Source organism: Halichoerus grypus, chromosome 5, assembly GCF_964656455.1.
Source record: "Halichoerus grypus chromosome 5, mHalGry1.hap1.1, whole genome shotgun sequence".
Lineage (NCBI taxonomy): Eukaryota > Metazoa > Chordata > Mammalia > Carnivora > Phocidae > Halichoerus > Halichoerus grypus.
In genome coordinates this window covers 38053174-38069274 of record NC_135716.1, presented here as the reverse complement: position 1 = coordinate 38069274, position 16101 = coordinate 38053174, and the positions used below count along the sequence as shown (strand labels likewise).

The 16101-nt window shown below is 37.1% G+C and overlaps 1 protein-coding gene across 1 annotated transcript; it reads right to left on the bottom strand.

Moving 5' to 3' along the window:
- Window positions 1–1482: 1482 nt before the first annotated feature.
- Window positions 1483–16082, bottom strand: RIDA (reactive intermediate imine deaminase A). The gene is made up of 6 exons (XM_036086508.2): window positions 15889–16082; window positions 9317–9422; window positions 7259–7313; window positions 6963–7031; window positions 5940–5995; window positions 1483–4938 (listed from the first exon to the last, which is right to left on the bottom strand). Exons 1-6 carry the CDS (start codon window positions 15951–15953, stop codon window positions 4876–4878), a joined length of 414 nt encoding a protein of 137 aa, XP_035942401.1. The 5' UTR covers window positions 15954–16082; the 3' UTR covers window positions 1483–4875.
- Window positions 16083–16101: the final 19 nt, after the last annotated feature.

The following is a 16101-nucleotide window of genomic DNA, read 5'->3' as shown; positions in this document are numbered from 1 at the left end:
TTATGAATTCCTTTCTTTCCACTTATACTAGTTTGAGTTGGGTTTCTGTCACTTACAAGTAAGAGTCTTGATAGTAAAAGTAGAAAGAGGTGGTTTATAAATGAGCTGGAGAAAATATTAAATTTAACAGCAGAAATTAATGATAATGATAATCCTAGAAAGGATCAACAGAGCCCCAAACAATTCTGTACAAAGATTAGTAAAATTGATAAGCTTCTGGGCAAGACTGATTAAAAAAAAAAAACCCAGAAGCCCAAATAAACCATATTAGATGAAAAGGCACAGATTCAAGAGATTGAAAAAATGCCTACAAATGTGAAAATTACGATGAAGTGTGCAAATTCCACAACAATGTACATGACTAAAACTGACTGAAGGAAAAACTAGAAGATCTGAATGTTCCTGCTACCATGAAAGAAATCGAATCAGTTTACAATTTTTCCCCAAAGAAAATTACCAAGCCCAAGCTGTTTAATAGGTAAATTCTATCATACATTCAAGGATAGATGTTCACAACCATAAGCTCCTCCACAGGAGGGAAAAGCCAGTCTTACAGATGAACATAAATGTAAAGATCCTAAACAAAATGTATCACTGTAAATTTGAGGGTATAAAGCATATACATTATAAATATATATGTGTGAGTATATATAATAGACACATATATTGACCAAGTTGAATTATTCTAGGAGAGGTTGGTTCTACATTATAAAAAACTGATCAGTTGTATTTAACCATATTAGCAAGGTGAATGAGAACAATCCTTTGATGATGTCATAGTTACAGAAAAAATTCAATTTCAACCACCATTTTGAACTCCAGTGTGACCTCAGTGAGGCCTTCCCTATCTGCTGACCTTTTTAAACTTGTAATCGCCAACACTCTCCAACTCCCCTTGCTTTAGTTTTCCCTACAGCTCTTCACAATCTAACATAATTTTTTGTTTAACTTTTTAAAAATTGTGGTAAAACATGAATAACAAAATTTACCCTTTTAACTATTCTTAGGCATATAATCCAGTGAATTAAATACATTCACAATGTTGTGTAACTATCACCATATTTCCAAAACTCTTCATCACTCGCAGCGGGAACCATGAAGCAAGAGCTCCCCACTACCCTCCACCCAACCCTTGGTAACCTCTACTCATTCCATCACTACGAATTTGCCTAATATATAATTTACCATTTTTCTTATTATCTGTTCACTAGAAGTTAAGCTCCCTGAGGACAAGAATTTTGGGCTCCTTATTTCAAAATTGACAGCACTCATGACAATATCTGGCTTATTAAATATTCATGGAAGGAAGGAGGGAGGGAAGGAAGAAGAGAGGGAAGGAAGAAGGGAAGAAAGGACTTTTAGCAAAGTAGGCCTAGAAGGAAACCTTGCTCTAGTAAAAGGAGTATATTAACAATCCTATAGCAATCACACTCAACAGTGAAATGTTAAAGACATTCCTTTAAAAACAAAACACAATGCAAATGATTTCACTTTCGTTTTACTTCAGAAACTTGGAAAGGAAAACATTTTGCTTAATGACTCAAACATATACAAGAAGAAATGATAAATGCAAAATTCAGGGTATTGGTTTCCTGAGACGCATGGGAAGTGGACAGGATTGGAGCATCACATCAGGTCTTCTACTGCAATAGGAATGTTCTTTTTCTTGAACTGTGTGGTGGAAGCATGCGTGGTCAATATTCCTGTGTATCTACTCAGTATTAAAAGATGTTTAAAAATTTTTGAACCATAATATTGAGTGAAAAAAGCAAGTCAAATACATTCAGTACATTATTAATATAAAATTCAAAATCAGGCAAAGGAAAGGATCATTTGTATGCCTAACTTCTATGTGGCCAAACTAAAAAACAAAAGAAGAATGATTAACATAAAATTTAGGACTGCAGCTCTCTTTGGGGGAAGCAACAACAATAGGACTGAGAATGGTTTATATAGGGCTCAGAAAGTGTTGGTGGTGGTCCTTTCTTCAGCTGGACTTGGTATTTATTATCTAAACCATGCATAAAAATTATAGCGTTTTTGATTCATGTAAAATAGCAATAAACTGTTTTTTGCTTAATTAATTAAGACTTAAATTCAGGTGTCGTCCTAGACAAATTTCATCACCTGTCAACATTTTCTCCAGCACATTTTGGGGTGGGGGGTGGAGTTTGTCCCTTGCTGATTTATCTGTCTTCATATTTTTAGGAGATGCCAGTTAACTATGAGCAACCATTTTAACTGAAAAGGCAACCTTTCAATTTAACACCCTACCACAGACTGCATTGCTACAGTCCTTGAAACATTACAAAGTTTTTTTTCTAGGGCATTTTTATGTACAGTGAGTACCCATTCATACTCCCTCTCCCCACGGCACACAGTCTCCCTGAGTATTAACATTTTCACTAATGTGGTACATTTGTTATTAACTGATGAACCAACACTGATATTATTAACTGAAATCTCTAGTTTATGGTGGGGTTTACTCTTTGTGTTGTACATTCTATGGTTTGTTGACAAATGCACAATGCCATGCATCCGCCAGGCCAGTATCCTACAGAAGAGTTTCACTGTCCTAGAAACCTCCCGTGCTTCACCTCTTCATCCCTCCCCTACCTCCTCCACCATTCCCCAAACTCGTGACAACCACTCATCTTTTGACTGTCTCTGTAGTTGTGTCTTTTCCAGAACGTCAGAGTTGGGATCATGCTGTGTGTAGCCTCTTCAGACTGGCTTCTTTCACTCAGCAACATGCATTCAAGGTTCATGTCTTTTTTATGGCCTGACAGCTCATTTCTTCTTATTGCCAAATAATGGAAAGGCTTCAGTGATTATCCTCATCATCACAGCTCCGTGCCAGGCATTATTCTAAGTTCTTCATGCATATTAATTTAACATTTAAAACTTTATAAGGTAGGTACTACCAATATCCCCATTTTATAGGTGAAACGACATTTTACAGAAGAAACAGAACAGAGAGCTTAAATAACTTGCCTGAAGTTACAGAGCTTAGAAACGGTGGAACAAGATTTGAACTCAGGCAGTCTGGCTCTAGAGTCCAGCCCTTAAGCACTATACTATATTGCTTCATGTAAAAATGTCTAAAAGAATTTCCAGTGCCTAATCTTGTTTTATCAACTCACACTCCTATACTCCCCAACTCTGCCTACTTACAGAGTTGTCATACTTACTCTTTGTTAATAAATTTAGTTACCCAAACAGCAGAAACCTTTCTACTTAGCACATCATTCCATACAATCAATAATTACCCAGTGCTGCTGAATAGAGGTAGCTCTTTTTGAGCCTTTACTCTATGCTAATGTCTGCAAAGTAATTTTCATATACATTATTTTACTTCATCCTTATGACATCCCTTTGAGGAGGTGCAATTATTATCTCTCAGGAAACTGAGGCTTAAGAGTTTAAATAACTAGCTGAATATTAATATTATCTATTAATAGAGCTAATAAGTGGTAGATGTGGGCCTCGAACCCCACTGGGATTACTCCAAAGCCTGTGTTCTAAAAACTGTTGTCTTAGCTGCCTCTAAAGCATCTTTTAGTTGACTGAGCTTTCCAAATTAACATGACATTTCTACAATAAGCTGAAACATTTATGAAACAACTCAGAAGTGGGTCACCAAATTATCTTTATATAAGTGGGATGCTTGTAATGTTCGATGCTCTCTCTGACAAGCTCTTGTATCCCCAAGAATGGTAGGTGTATGTGTAAGAATGTTATGGCTGCACTGCTGTAATATGATACTCTTGAAAACACCGACTTTTTTGGAGGAGTGGTTAAGTCACCTGACGCATATTCTCTCAGAAGGATACCCTGCGACCGTTTTAAAAATGAGGCAGGCCTCTATGTATATATATGGAAGATCTTCAAGACAGAAGACAGCAATCTGTAGAGTAATATATACAGTTCCATTTATGTAAACAAGCCAAAACCAAGCTGGATGATCAAGTATGTAAAGAACAGAAAACTGCTGGTTATGCTCAAAACTCTCAGCAGTGCTTCTCTTTGGGGAGGTAAATGGAATGGAGAGTGAGTGAAGGCTACGTCTACTCTTTAATCTATATACTTCTGTGTTGGAATTTATCCTACAGCAAGGAGGTATTCATGTAGTAGTTGTCTAAATTAAAAGATTTTAAAGGATCAAACACAAAATGATTATACATAGCCTGATTACAACAGTGTAGAAATATACAAAGTCAAAATTAAGTTTTGAGAAAAAAATAGTTGGGGTTTTAACTTCATGGTCTCCCCCCCCAACCCCCCGCCACCATCAGGTAATGTGCTTTAATGTACAAATTAAACTGTTAAAAAATAAGTGAACAGAATCACACCAAGGAAAATCTGCACGTCTATTTTATTTCCATTAGAAAAATATTATCTATTAAGATTGTGGTCCACTTCCTCCTCCTTTACCTCTACCATTCAAATTTCAGTACTTTAATTTTACTCAAGTAAAAGCAGAATTATATAGCTGACAAGAGAACTAAGTATTTCACATCATTAAATTAAGAGCATTTAACTGAATTACAAGTGCTCTTAATTATTTATCAGGAAGAGTAACAACTCCTCTCTCCTATGATTTATTTCCCTTTACTTTCATTTATTTGCATAAGTATGCAATGAGCGTCTCTTTCCCCACATCCAGGAACATGAGTGTGCGTGTGATTTATTACACCAGTAACTGGAGTTGTCATCTGATCCCCAATTCATGCTTCATTCCCCTCATTATATGGTATTTCCATAATGACCTCAAATGTTTAAGTCATTCATAAACTTTCCAACGTCAACTGTAAAAATTAAGATGTTAATTTGAAGACATTGTTAAAATTCCAGACTAAATAACGCTGGACCCACTTATAGCGATGCTGTTGTGAGAGGTCCTTGGACAGCGACTGCCTCAATCTCCACACGGCCTCCCTGCAAGGAAAATAATCAAGCAACGGTTAGGTAATTTTTGATGAATGAAGAGAGCTCTAGAATACCTACTAAAAACATACAACTGATAGCAATACAGCATTGTTAACATTACATTTTTCAAAGAAGGGAAGGATGGGGAAGCATTCACTGGCAGGCTCCCGTGTCAGACACATTTGAGTGCATTAGCTCACAGGATTCTCTCGGCAGCTCTAGGGGACAGCGTGCTCTCCTCAATCCGGAGAACGATATATGTGGAAGCTTGGAGAGGTGGTTTTCACCTGTCCCAGGACACTGTGCTAAATGGCAGAGGTTCAAACCCATGTTTTGCGATTCCAAGTTCAGAGCTCCTTCCACTACACTCAATACCTTAGTTAAGTTTGGGAATACTGACCATTCCGAGTAACAACCGATTAAAACAATAAACATACCACTCATAGAAGATAAATTTTCTTTACAGGGAAGTCAGTAGGCTGCTTTTTTGTAGGCAGGAATACTGTGCTGCTAGGAGCTTCTCATCGCATTTGAATACCACAATATCAATGGTGAGAAAATATGTGGGCCACTGGTTTTGAGATTATTTTTCTAATGGAAGTCTGGATGTTTCATTAGGCAAGTGCAATTTTTTATTGCAGGGCTCACTACCCTGGCTCAGGGTATAGTCTCTAAGTATGTGAAAACAATACAGCTAGTATTTTACTTTCTCTTACAATTTAAGTCCCTCTGATTCTGTTGTGTTCATGTTCATGTGTGGCCTTGACTTCTAATTTTCTTAATTTTTAAGACAAATTAAAAAAATTTCTGAAGTTTCTTAATCCCTCCTGCCCCACCCCCTAGCATATAATATTGGGTATTTCCTTTTAGTCTTTAAGATCCTGGAAAGCAGAGATTATTTCTTTTTTTTCCTTTAAAAAATTTCCTGCCAAAGTGCTTAGTTTGTTATACTCAGAAAACAACGTAGAAATTTACAATCGTGTACATTAGTCACTTTAAAGTGTACTTACTTTGGGCAAAGCAGCAACCTGGTAAGCAGCTCTTGCAGGAAAACTACCCTTGAAATCTAAAAGAATTTCATTTTAGTTTTCAGACACCGTATTATGACTGCACAATCAAGACTCTGGTAAGTGCTTCACAGATCTGTCCATTCTTAGATATAAGCAACACTAAGAAAAGCTCACATTCATATTTGTTTGATAAAATATTTTGCCATAGGATTCCTATGATATTCAATACTTTTTAAAATGTCTTAGCTTTCAGGAAAAAATTGAAAATACATGCTTTTGAGACTTCGATCTTGTTTGATATGAATGGGGTTTTATGTTTGGAGCAATATTTATTGTGGTATGAACTCATTTAAGCATTCCAACAACCCTATAAAGCTTTATCCCCATTTTGCATATGAGGAAACCAAAGCATAAAAATGTTCATTAACCAGCTAATGATTCTTTTTTTTTTTTTTTTTTTAAGATTTTATTTATTTATTTGACAGAGAGAGACACAGCGAGAGAGGGAACACAAGCAGGGGGAGTGGGAGAGGGAGAAGCAGGCATCCCGCTGAGCAGGGAGCCCGATGCGGGGCTCGATCCCAGGACCCTGGGATCATGACCTGAGCCGAAGGCAGACGCTTAACGACTGAGCCACCCAGGCGCCCCAACCAGCTAATGATTCTGAGAGCCTGAACAGAGATGGTGTTGAGGCCGTATCACAGCAGTAAAAAATACAATCTTTGTGTTAAAAAAATTATTAGGAGGGCTTAAAAAACCTGAGAAGTGTGTAACAATATTAAGCTTTAGGAAAATGAATTCATAGGGTTGTAGTATATTATCCTAGGGAATACCATAGAAATGTCTTGGATCTTTTTCATGGGGGTCACTGTATGTTCTCAATCAGACTATTCTTTTAGGACAGGATCTATGGCCATTTCTTTAGCAGCTCCTATCACTCTTAATTCATAATGGACACTCAATAAGGTTAACAGATTCATTTCTTGTTAAAATGGAATACAGTAATAAAGCCAAATTACTTACACTGCTTGTAGACTTCATTGACAGTGTTGAAGTCATTCATGTCAGCCAGCAAAACAGTTGTTTTTACCACTAGAAGACATATACATTGTTATTAGGTTTAGCTGTTTGGTCTCACCCAAAATATTACTTAGAAAAACATGCGGTTCTGTGACTGTCTTGATTAAAATGGGACTGAAATTAAAACAACTTTCAAAAGCAATGACGATATGGCATGATGTATTTCTGGATGCTCAATGTTCTTCAAAAAGACCACAGAAACATCAAACAGAGATGTGAAGGCATATCAAGTTGCTCACCATTAGTGAAGTCACAGCTTGCAGCTTTCAGAATTTCACCCAAGTTTGTAAGAGCCTATGAAGCAAGGCAAGAAAGGCCTAAGGCACTGATGTTTTAGTAAAGTTTTAATTCAATTAAGCAATTTTTGCTAATACCCCATTGAATAGCTTATGTTGCAGAAAAATTCTCCTTTTCTAGGCAATTCTACTCTTTCTAGGCCACCTCTATACAACTGAATTGCTTCTTGGCTTTCGTTTAATGGAAATGAATCTTCTTGAAATATAGTGAGACCTTGTCTCCTTTTGTGAGTAAGAGACTGGACTGACGTCTCTTCTTCAGTGCTAGAGTGTGTGAAGTTCTCAGCCGACGTCCACTCAGCTGAAACAGAGAAAGCTCCTGGAGTTCCTAACCCTCTATCACTTGGAGGATAAGTATGAGCCCGTGAGCATTAAAATATGTTTTATTTTAAAGCAATAACTGATTTTATTTTATTTATTTATTTATTTTTTAAAGATTTTATTTATTTATTTGACAGAGAGACACAGTGAGAGAGGGAACACAAGCAGGGGGAGCAGCAGAGGGAGAAGCAGGCTCCCCACTGAGCGGGGAGCCCAATGTGGGGCTCGATCCCAGGACCCTGGGATCATGACCTGAGCTGAAGGCAGACGCTTAACGACTGAGCCACCCAGGCACCCAAAGCAATAACTGATTTTAAAGAGTACTTTTATCTTTTTCTCAAAAAATAGTATTAGTAAACTAGGTATATGCTTGACACTCTGGCCTTTGGAAAAACATCGGTTTTTACTCATTCCGTAACGTATTATTTTTTCAATTCATTATTCCTCTCCACTTTACTGGTCACATTATAATATTTGATATTTTTATGTTTAAAAAACAATTCACCTTCTAAATAGGTAACATATAGATATGGCAAAAAATTCAAAAGCTATAAAGAAGCAAATCCAGTGCAAAGATGTCTCCCACCTGGACTGCCCTTCCCCCGTTTCCTTCAGAGGGGACCACTGTTTCTGGTTCCTTCTATATCCTGTGGAGACAGCTGATGCTTATACCAGCATGAATATGCACACCCGCACACGTGCACAGACACAGACACACACACACACACACACACACACACACACACACACACACAGATGGTAGCATACTGTGCAAGCTGTTCTGCATCTTGGTTTTATCACATTAACAATTAACCTTGGGGGATTTTTCTGCATTAATTCAATTGTACGGCTCTAGCATGATTTATTTCACTAGTTCCTTATGGACGGACATTCAGGTTGTTCCTGTCTTTGGATAATACAAATGACTTGGCGAACGCATAAAATTATAATTTAATTCTATTTATTGGATTAGAATTGTACTCCCCATTCTTATTTAAAAAGAAAAAACCTACTACACGTAATCTTCAATAGTTCTTACTAACAAATGTTGACTTTTACTTTTGTGGTGTTTTTTTTTCGGGTCAGTGGCCCTGATAAGAAATTTCCCAATCCAGGGATGCCTGGGTGGCTCAGTTGCTTAAGTGTCTGCCTTCGGCTCAGGTCATGATCCCAGGATCCTGGGATCAAGCCCCGAGCCCGCTTCTCCCTCTGCCTGTCGCTTCCCCCGGCTTGTGCTCTCTCTTTCTCTGACAAATAAATAAAATCTTCAAAAAAAAAAAAAAGAAATTTTTCCAATCCATGTAGAAATGACAAGATGCTATCTGATTTCAATAATTTAATTGAGAGTTAAGTAATTTTATTGGGATAATGGACATCTCATATTTTATCAGTTTTAGGTATATAACATGACGATTTGGTAATATGTATATACTGAGTGAATATCCAATAATTCAGGTTTGAAGTCACCTTGGAAGGTAGACTTTTTTTTTTTGCTTGTTAAATGATTCCTCAAATTTTGAACTTTCTACTGACATAAAACCGTCTTAAACTAATCAGTAAGTAACTCTAAAAGCATTTATCTGATAATCTCTATAAGAAAATCAGCCAAGTAGATTCTTAATACCCCCCAGTATTAAAAAACAGTCAAGAAGGGAACTTCAAATGTGAAAAATGACTTACTTGCTTGGCTTCTTCTGCCACCCCTCCTGGCACAAGCTGACCACTTGTAGGGTCCATGCCTAGCTGTCCTGAAATGTAAACGGTCCTGTCGACTAACACGGCTTGACTGCAACAAACAGAAATTCAGTGTATATAAAAGACACGAAATACAAACTTCAATGCTAAAAGATCTCTTTGCTAAGACACAAAAAGCACAAAATGTAAAATAAAAGACTTAATAATTGGACTTCATTCAAATTTAAAAACTTGCTTTTCGAAAGAGATCTTTAAGAAAATGAAAATATAGGTCACAGGTTGGGAGAAAATATTTGCAGAACATATATCTAACAAAGAACTTGCATCCAGAATATATGAAGAACTCTTTTAACTCAAAAACAGGAAGATAAACAACCCAATAAAAAATGGGCAAGTGACTGAACAGGTATTTCATAAAAGAAGACATATGGAGAACTAGGGAGTACATGAAAGATGCTCAACACCACTCATTAGAAAAATGTAAAGCAAAACCTAATAGATACCACTACACACAATAAGATGTCACTGATAATAGTAAGTACTGGTGAAGATGGGAAGCAACCAGAACCCTATACATTGTTGGTGGGAATGCCAAAACAGTACACACTTTGGAAAAGAGTTTGGCAAGTTTCTTAAAAACTTAAACATACACTTAACATGCAACCCAGCGATTTCTTTCCTAGGAACAACCTAAAAGAAATGAAAATATATGTCCAAAGACCTTACAAGAATGTTCAGAACAGCATTATTCATGACAACAAAAAAGAAAAACAAAAAATAAAAAAAAAATCCACTGATAGATCCAACTAAAGACTACATATTATTTGATTCCACTTATATGAAATTCTAGAAAAGACAGAATAGCAGCAGAAAGTAGATTAGTGGCTTCCTGGGTCAGTGGTCACTGACCACAAATGTACGGTATCAGGGAATTTTTGGGGGGGGTGATGGAAATGTGCTAAAACTTGACTGTGGTGGCAGGTACATGGCTCTAGACATTTACAAAAATTCATGGTAGTCTACACTTAAAAGTGGGTGAATTTTAATGTAACTTACACCTCAACAGAGCTGTAAAATAACAGAAATGAAATGCCAAGAGCACTCTAAGAAAAGGAGTAATTATTCTCAGACAAGATTTCATCTGGGAGGTTACACCTCATTTCTGCAAAGTGCTTGCTTTTGGAAATGACTTGTAATGAGGATACTAAATTTCAGAATTAGGATAAAATCACAAGAAACAGAATAAGCCACATCAAGACCTGAAAAAAAGCCAAACAAATCAATTCAATTTTTTTTTTTTTTACTTTTTGGATAACGAAAACCCCTCTGTCTCTCTTTTTAATTGTGGTAAAATATATTTACCATTTTAACCGTTTTTAGGTACACAATTCAGTGGCAGTAAGTGCCACCATTTTTAAAATGTTGATAAAGAAACCTTAGTAGCAGTTTAAATTCAGAAGTAAAATTTGTTTTACCATTTCCATGCTTATTTAGAAACAGCATCTTCTCATTTCTAATTTTACATTTCTAATACTACATTCTCATTTCTAATCTTCTAGTTCCCTATAGTGTTTTCCAATATGCTCTAAGCTTTCCTTTTATTTCATGATGTTTCCCCTGATTTTCCTGACCATGTTTTTTCTTTATAATTTAAACTTTATAATTTAAAAATATATATATATATATATATATATATTTTTTTTTTTTTAGGTAAGCTCTGTGCTTGAACTCATGACCCTAAGATCAAGAGACACATGCCCTAGTGACCGAGCCAGCCAGGTGCCCCTATAATTTTTTCTTAACAATTTTTTGAATAAGAGAACATTCACATGGTTAAAAAATCTAGACACTATCCAAAGAATCTCAGTGAAAAATCTCTTCCTTTCTTTCCTTATTTTCCTCCTGCTCCATTTCCAGTCCCTACAGATAACCAATGCTTTTCTTTACATATTCTTCCAAAGTTTTTTCATGCATATATGAATAAAAATGAATATATTATCTTCTGCCTGTTTTATACAACATGTAGTATACTAATCATCTTTTTTTTATACAACATGTAGTATATTAAACACTCCTCTACATTTTGCTTTGTTCACTCAACAATATATCCTGATCTTCCCATAACTGTATGCAGGATGCATCCTTATTCTTTTAACAGTTGTGTAGTATTTCACTGCATGGACATACTTTAACTAGTTACCTTTAATTCCAGTATTTTGTTATTGTAAACAAAACTACACCAAAAACCATCACACAATTTTCCCTGGGCAAGTAACTAAGCCTTTTTTTCATCTGAACCTCAGAGGAGCTTTTTCTATACCATGTACAGGATCTTGCCTCACATCATAGCTCGGTCTGTTCTTATACTATCTCTGGGGTGTGCCAGACTGTAAACTCCCTGAACACAGGAGCTGTGTCTTAGTGTCTCCAGCTGCACAGGGCTGAGGTGACTTCTTGCACGTAGTGGGCACACAGTAACTTCTTGTTGATGTTTTGCTCTCTAAAGGCTTACTAGCTTAAATGACTGGCTGTCAGTAAAGAATCTTTTTAGCAGGACTTACTGGCTTATTGTGTGGGTTTTGGAGAGTGGAACAGGGTAGATTTAAACTTGGTAATAGGATTTAGAAAGTCTAGAAATTCTTCTCAACTATCTGGCTTTCACCCTGGCCCAGAAACAGATAACTATTGAGTTTGTTAATGTGTAAGCTTTCCTCAGGTTGAAAAGCATCATCAGCTAACAAGGTTTCTTATTAACTGTCCTGTGTAGAACTAGGCTACTCTGGGCCCTTTGCAAAGTAACTTTAGCTCTCTCCATACATGAAACAGTTTAAGCCCATATGCATTACCATTGGTCAAAAAATTTGTGATAGTAAAAAGGAATTCATTTATTCTCCGAAAATTAACAGACGTCTAAGACTATCTGAACTATGTGAGTTATCTCTTAATAGATTAGTAAAGAGATTGTTCACAAAGATAATTAAATAGTTGACCCTTCCTGATCATGGCATCCTACTACCCACTGACAAGTCATTAGACTCCAGAAAATTTAAAAGTATACTGTTCTATTTCCAGGTCAAAGGGTAATAACACTTTCAAAAGCATCTTAGTAATAATTCTCATATTGTAATCTATGCCACATGGACTATCACTTCCAAATTTCATGACTATTTGGGTAGTGTGCTAGCAAAATGAAAAGCAATGCAATATCGTGATGTTGAAATCTCTCAAGGTTCTGTCCTGAGGTATTCCTGAAATGTGCTAAGCTGATTAGCTAATTGGTGACAACACCCCATCCATCAAAATGCCAGGGACTGAAAGTTCAACACATTTGAATTCATCCTGGAGGAGACCCAGAATTTTCAAAAACTGTGCTCACTACAAACTCCATGCACAAAAATTGGTTTCCAAATGGTTCTTCAAACATATCCTATTAACTTTATCAGGATATGACTAGTTAGTTGGAGTGTGGTTTTCTTCAAGATAAAATATTGAAAATTAGCACCATTTTTAGTGGCTTTGTATGATCTCTGGATACAAAGAAGCACAAGAGGACAATGTGTCCTAGAAAGTCTCCACACAGTGAAGCTGGTTGATGTTCTGTCTTTTATTATATTGGTATATACATTTGATTTCCTTTTTTTCTTGCAGCTTTATAAAGGTAGTTGATTCCGAGTCACCCAGGAATATTAGTGTCATACTTGCTATCTTGAACAAAGTACACACTTGAGGAAGGTGTATGCTCTAGGGTCTATAATCACTTTGTGTTTGTTTCTGGTAAGGGTTGCTTCTGCTCTGAAGTAAAACCACTGAGTGACTGAAGAGGAGGGATCAGGGCAGAGGAGGAAAAAGATTACTGATTTTTACTTTTACTGTAATACCCCCTTAACTATTCTTAATGTCTTCCCCAAATAATTATCAGAGTACTCTTAAAAGAAATCTGATCATGTCACTTCCTCTTCAAAAACATTTGAAGACTCCTCAGTGCTACAAAATAAAGTTTATACTCTCCAGTTTAGATAGTTGGGAACGATCACAATCTAGACTTTGCTAAAAGCTCATTTTTAGCAAGAGGCAAAACAGCAATTCAGATTCAAAGTCCAACTCTGAAAACCAGTGTTTCCCAAAGTATAGGTCACAAGCAAACTGAATCACAGTAAGGAAAGGACTCCTTTTTCAATTCTCTTTGAGTTCTTCCATGGCAGGAGACAGCAAACTAAATGATGAAGATTGAGCTCTAGAGCTCTGCCTAGGTTCAAATTCTGTCACATCCCATCTTGATGGTTGACCTTGGGCGAATTATTTAACCACGTGTATATCAATTTCTTCATCTGAAAAATAAGTACTGTCATAATAACTGTGTACATAAAGCACTAAGGCACCTAAAACAGTGCCTTGTTCTAAGTGAGCATCAATAAATGTTAGCAGTTATGACATCAATCCTCTGATTACATGAAGGAGAAAAGATATCAATTTTAGAAAACAAAGAAATCTATCACTTTTAACAAAGAGAGCTGGCCTTGGGTTCTGAGCCAACTGTAGCAGCTTCCTAGGATTTAATTATACTTTTTATTTAATTGAGCTTATTTTTTTACTGTTACCTTCCACTGGGTTGTCTTCTATTGAGAGTATTGCTGTAAAATTTCCTTTTTAAATTTGTTCAAGTGAGCCTGCTTAAATAAAAGTGTTAAGTAAATTATGATACAGGTGGTACACAGATTTGGCAAATGAAAAAAAAAAAAAGAGTCGTAGTTGGATTACTAAAACTTCCTCCAAAAAATCTTTATGCCACGTATTCTTCCACAATTATGCCTCAAGTCATTCCCTCTGACTTCCTGCTTAATTCCTTAACAAAGTCATTTAAAAATCACTTTATAACAGTACTATACAGAGGGCAAACACAACCTTCAAAACCCAGCTCAAGGACTACCCCTTGCAGGAGCCCTCCTAGAGCTTTTTCTTCCTCTGCCCCAAGTTACATCAATTTCTTTCTTCTCCTCTTTTGCCATCCCTCACCCCGCTGACCCTTTACTCCCACTGCATTTTGTTTCTAACCCTGCTATAGTAATTATTGTTCTGCATCTGTGTTATTTTTCATGGCAATGTGGTACAGAGGAAAAAACTAGGGCTTGTTCAAATCAAGCTCTGCCACTTAGGGACGGTCTGACCTTGGACAAGTTCACTTTCAGCTTGAGTCTTCCTTTTGTAAAATGAGGATGGGACTTAGAGAAAATCGATTAGTTGTCATAGCATGCACGAAATGAAAATGTTTCTTTTTCTTTCCCCCACATGCCTGAATGTCTTTCACACTGCATTAATTCTTACACGTTTTTTGCAGCCTCTGCAGTGCTTGGCATATAGTAGGTACTCAACATATGTCTATCATAGTTGAAGTGTTTCAGTTGTAGTTTTCCATTTGTGGTTATTTTAATAGTAAACAGATACTCTATTTTAAAAAGGGAGAATGAGAAAAGGTTTACATGGTATACTTTAGTGAAGAATTTAAAATAACAAAAATTATATTATGGGAAAAAAGTCTCCAAGAATGCATAGGGTAAGATCTAATAGTTTTAAAGCTGAGACGTTTTAAGGAGAAAAAAAAAAAGGATTTTTAAAAAAGAAATTAACCTTTTTATATTTGCAGCACTTCTGACAAGTGGAAATGCATGTACACAGGGTAGACTTTCTGGCCAGTATACATATATTTAGCTAGAGCATGTTGAGGCCATCTTAGGAAATGATTTTTGTTGATTTGTATTTGACTTTATTAGTGGGAAATGAGCATGGGCAATGAATTCATAAACATCCCAATGCATTTCTATACGGACTGTAAAACTCAGTGCCTTAGGTAGATGAGCATCTATTTGCTAAGCATTTCTGTGAAAAGAATTCAGCTCTCTCCAGATGGACACCCACATCTGTTCATGGAATTTACTCCTTTGAATTAAGAGAGGGTTAGACCAAACATTATGCTAAAATGGAAGAAGTCAGTCACAAAGGACCACATATTGTAGGATTCCATTTACAGGAGAAGTCCAGAACAGGCAAATCCACAGAAACTGAAAATAGATTAGTGGTTGCCAGGGGTTAGGGGAAAAGAATGGGGAATGACTGCTAATGGGTATGGGATTTCTTTTGGAGGTGATTAAAATATTCTGAGATTATATAGTGGTGATGGCTGCCCTATTTTGTGAGTACAATAAAAAAATCACTGAATTGTACACTTTAAAGGGGTGAATTTTATGGGTGTGTTAATTATATCTTGATAAAATGGTTACCAAAAAGAATACAAAACCTGACCCCTTATGGCAGGCGAAGCGCTCTGGCCCTCCGGGTCCGGGGCAGTCCCTGGGAGCACAGGCTCCCGCTCTATGGGTCTCCGGGTGCTTTGACCCTTTCCCGGGTTGTTTCCCGGGTTGTTTCCCGAGTTCAGCGAGTTTGAGTAGGTTGGACTGGATGAAGCCCGAGGCCCGCCCCAGCTCTGACCCGGAGGGGCTCCAGCGCCGGACCCCCCACCCCACATGCCCAGCGTCCGTCCGCGCTCCCCCACGCCTCGTTACCTGTAGGGACCAATGGCCCCTGGGGCTTTCGCAGTGCTGATCACCTTTCTGATCAGAGACGCCATGGGTAACCCTTTTATCTTGCTGCCCCTCCAAGAGAAGAATCCCGTACACTGCCTCTGCTAGCGTCTCACCAGACCAACCAGTCCCGGGAGTAACTCTTCTCCCGGAGCGAGTTCGCTCGGCATTCTGGGAGTTGTAGTCTCAGCCAGG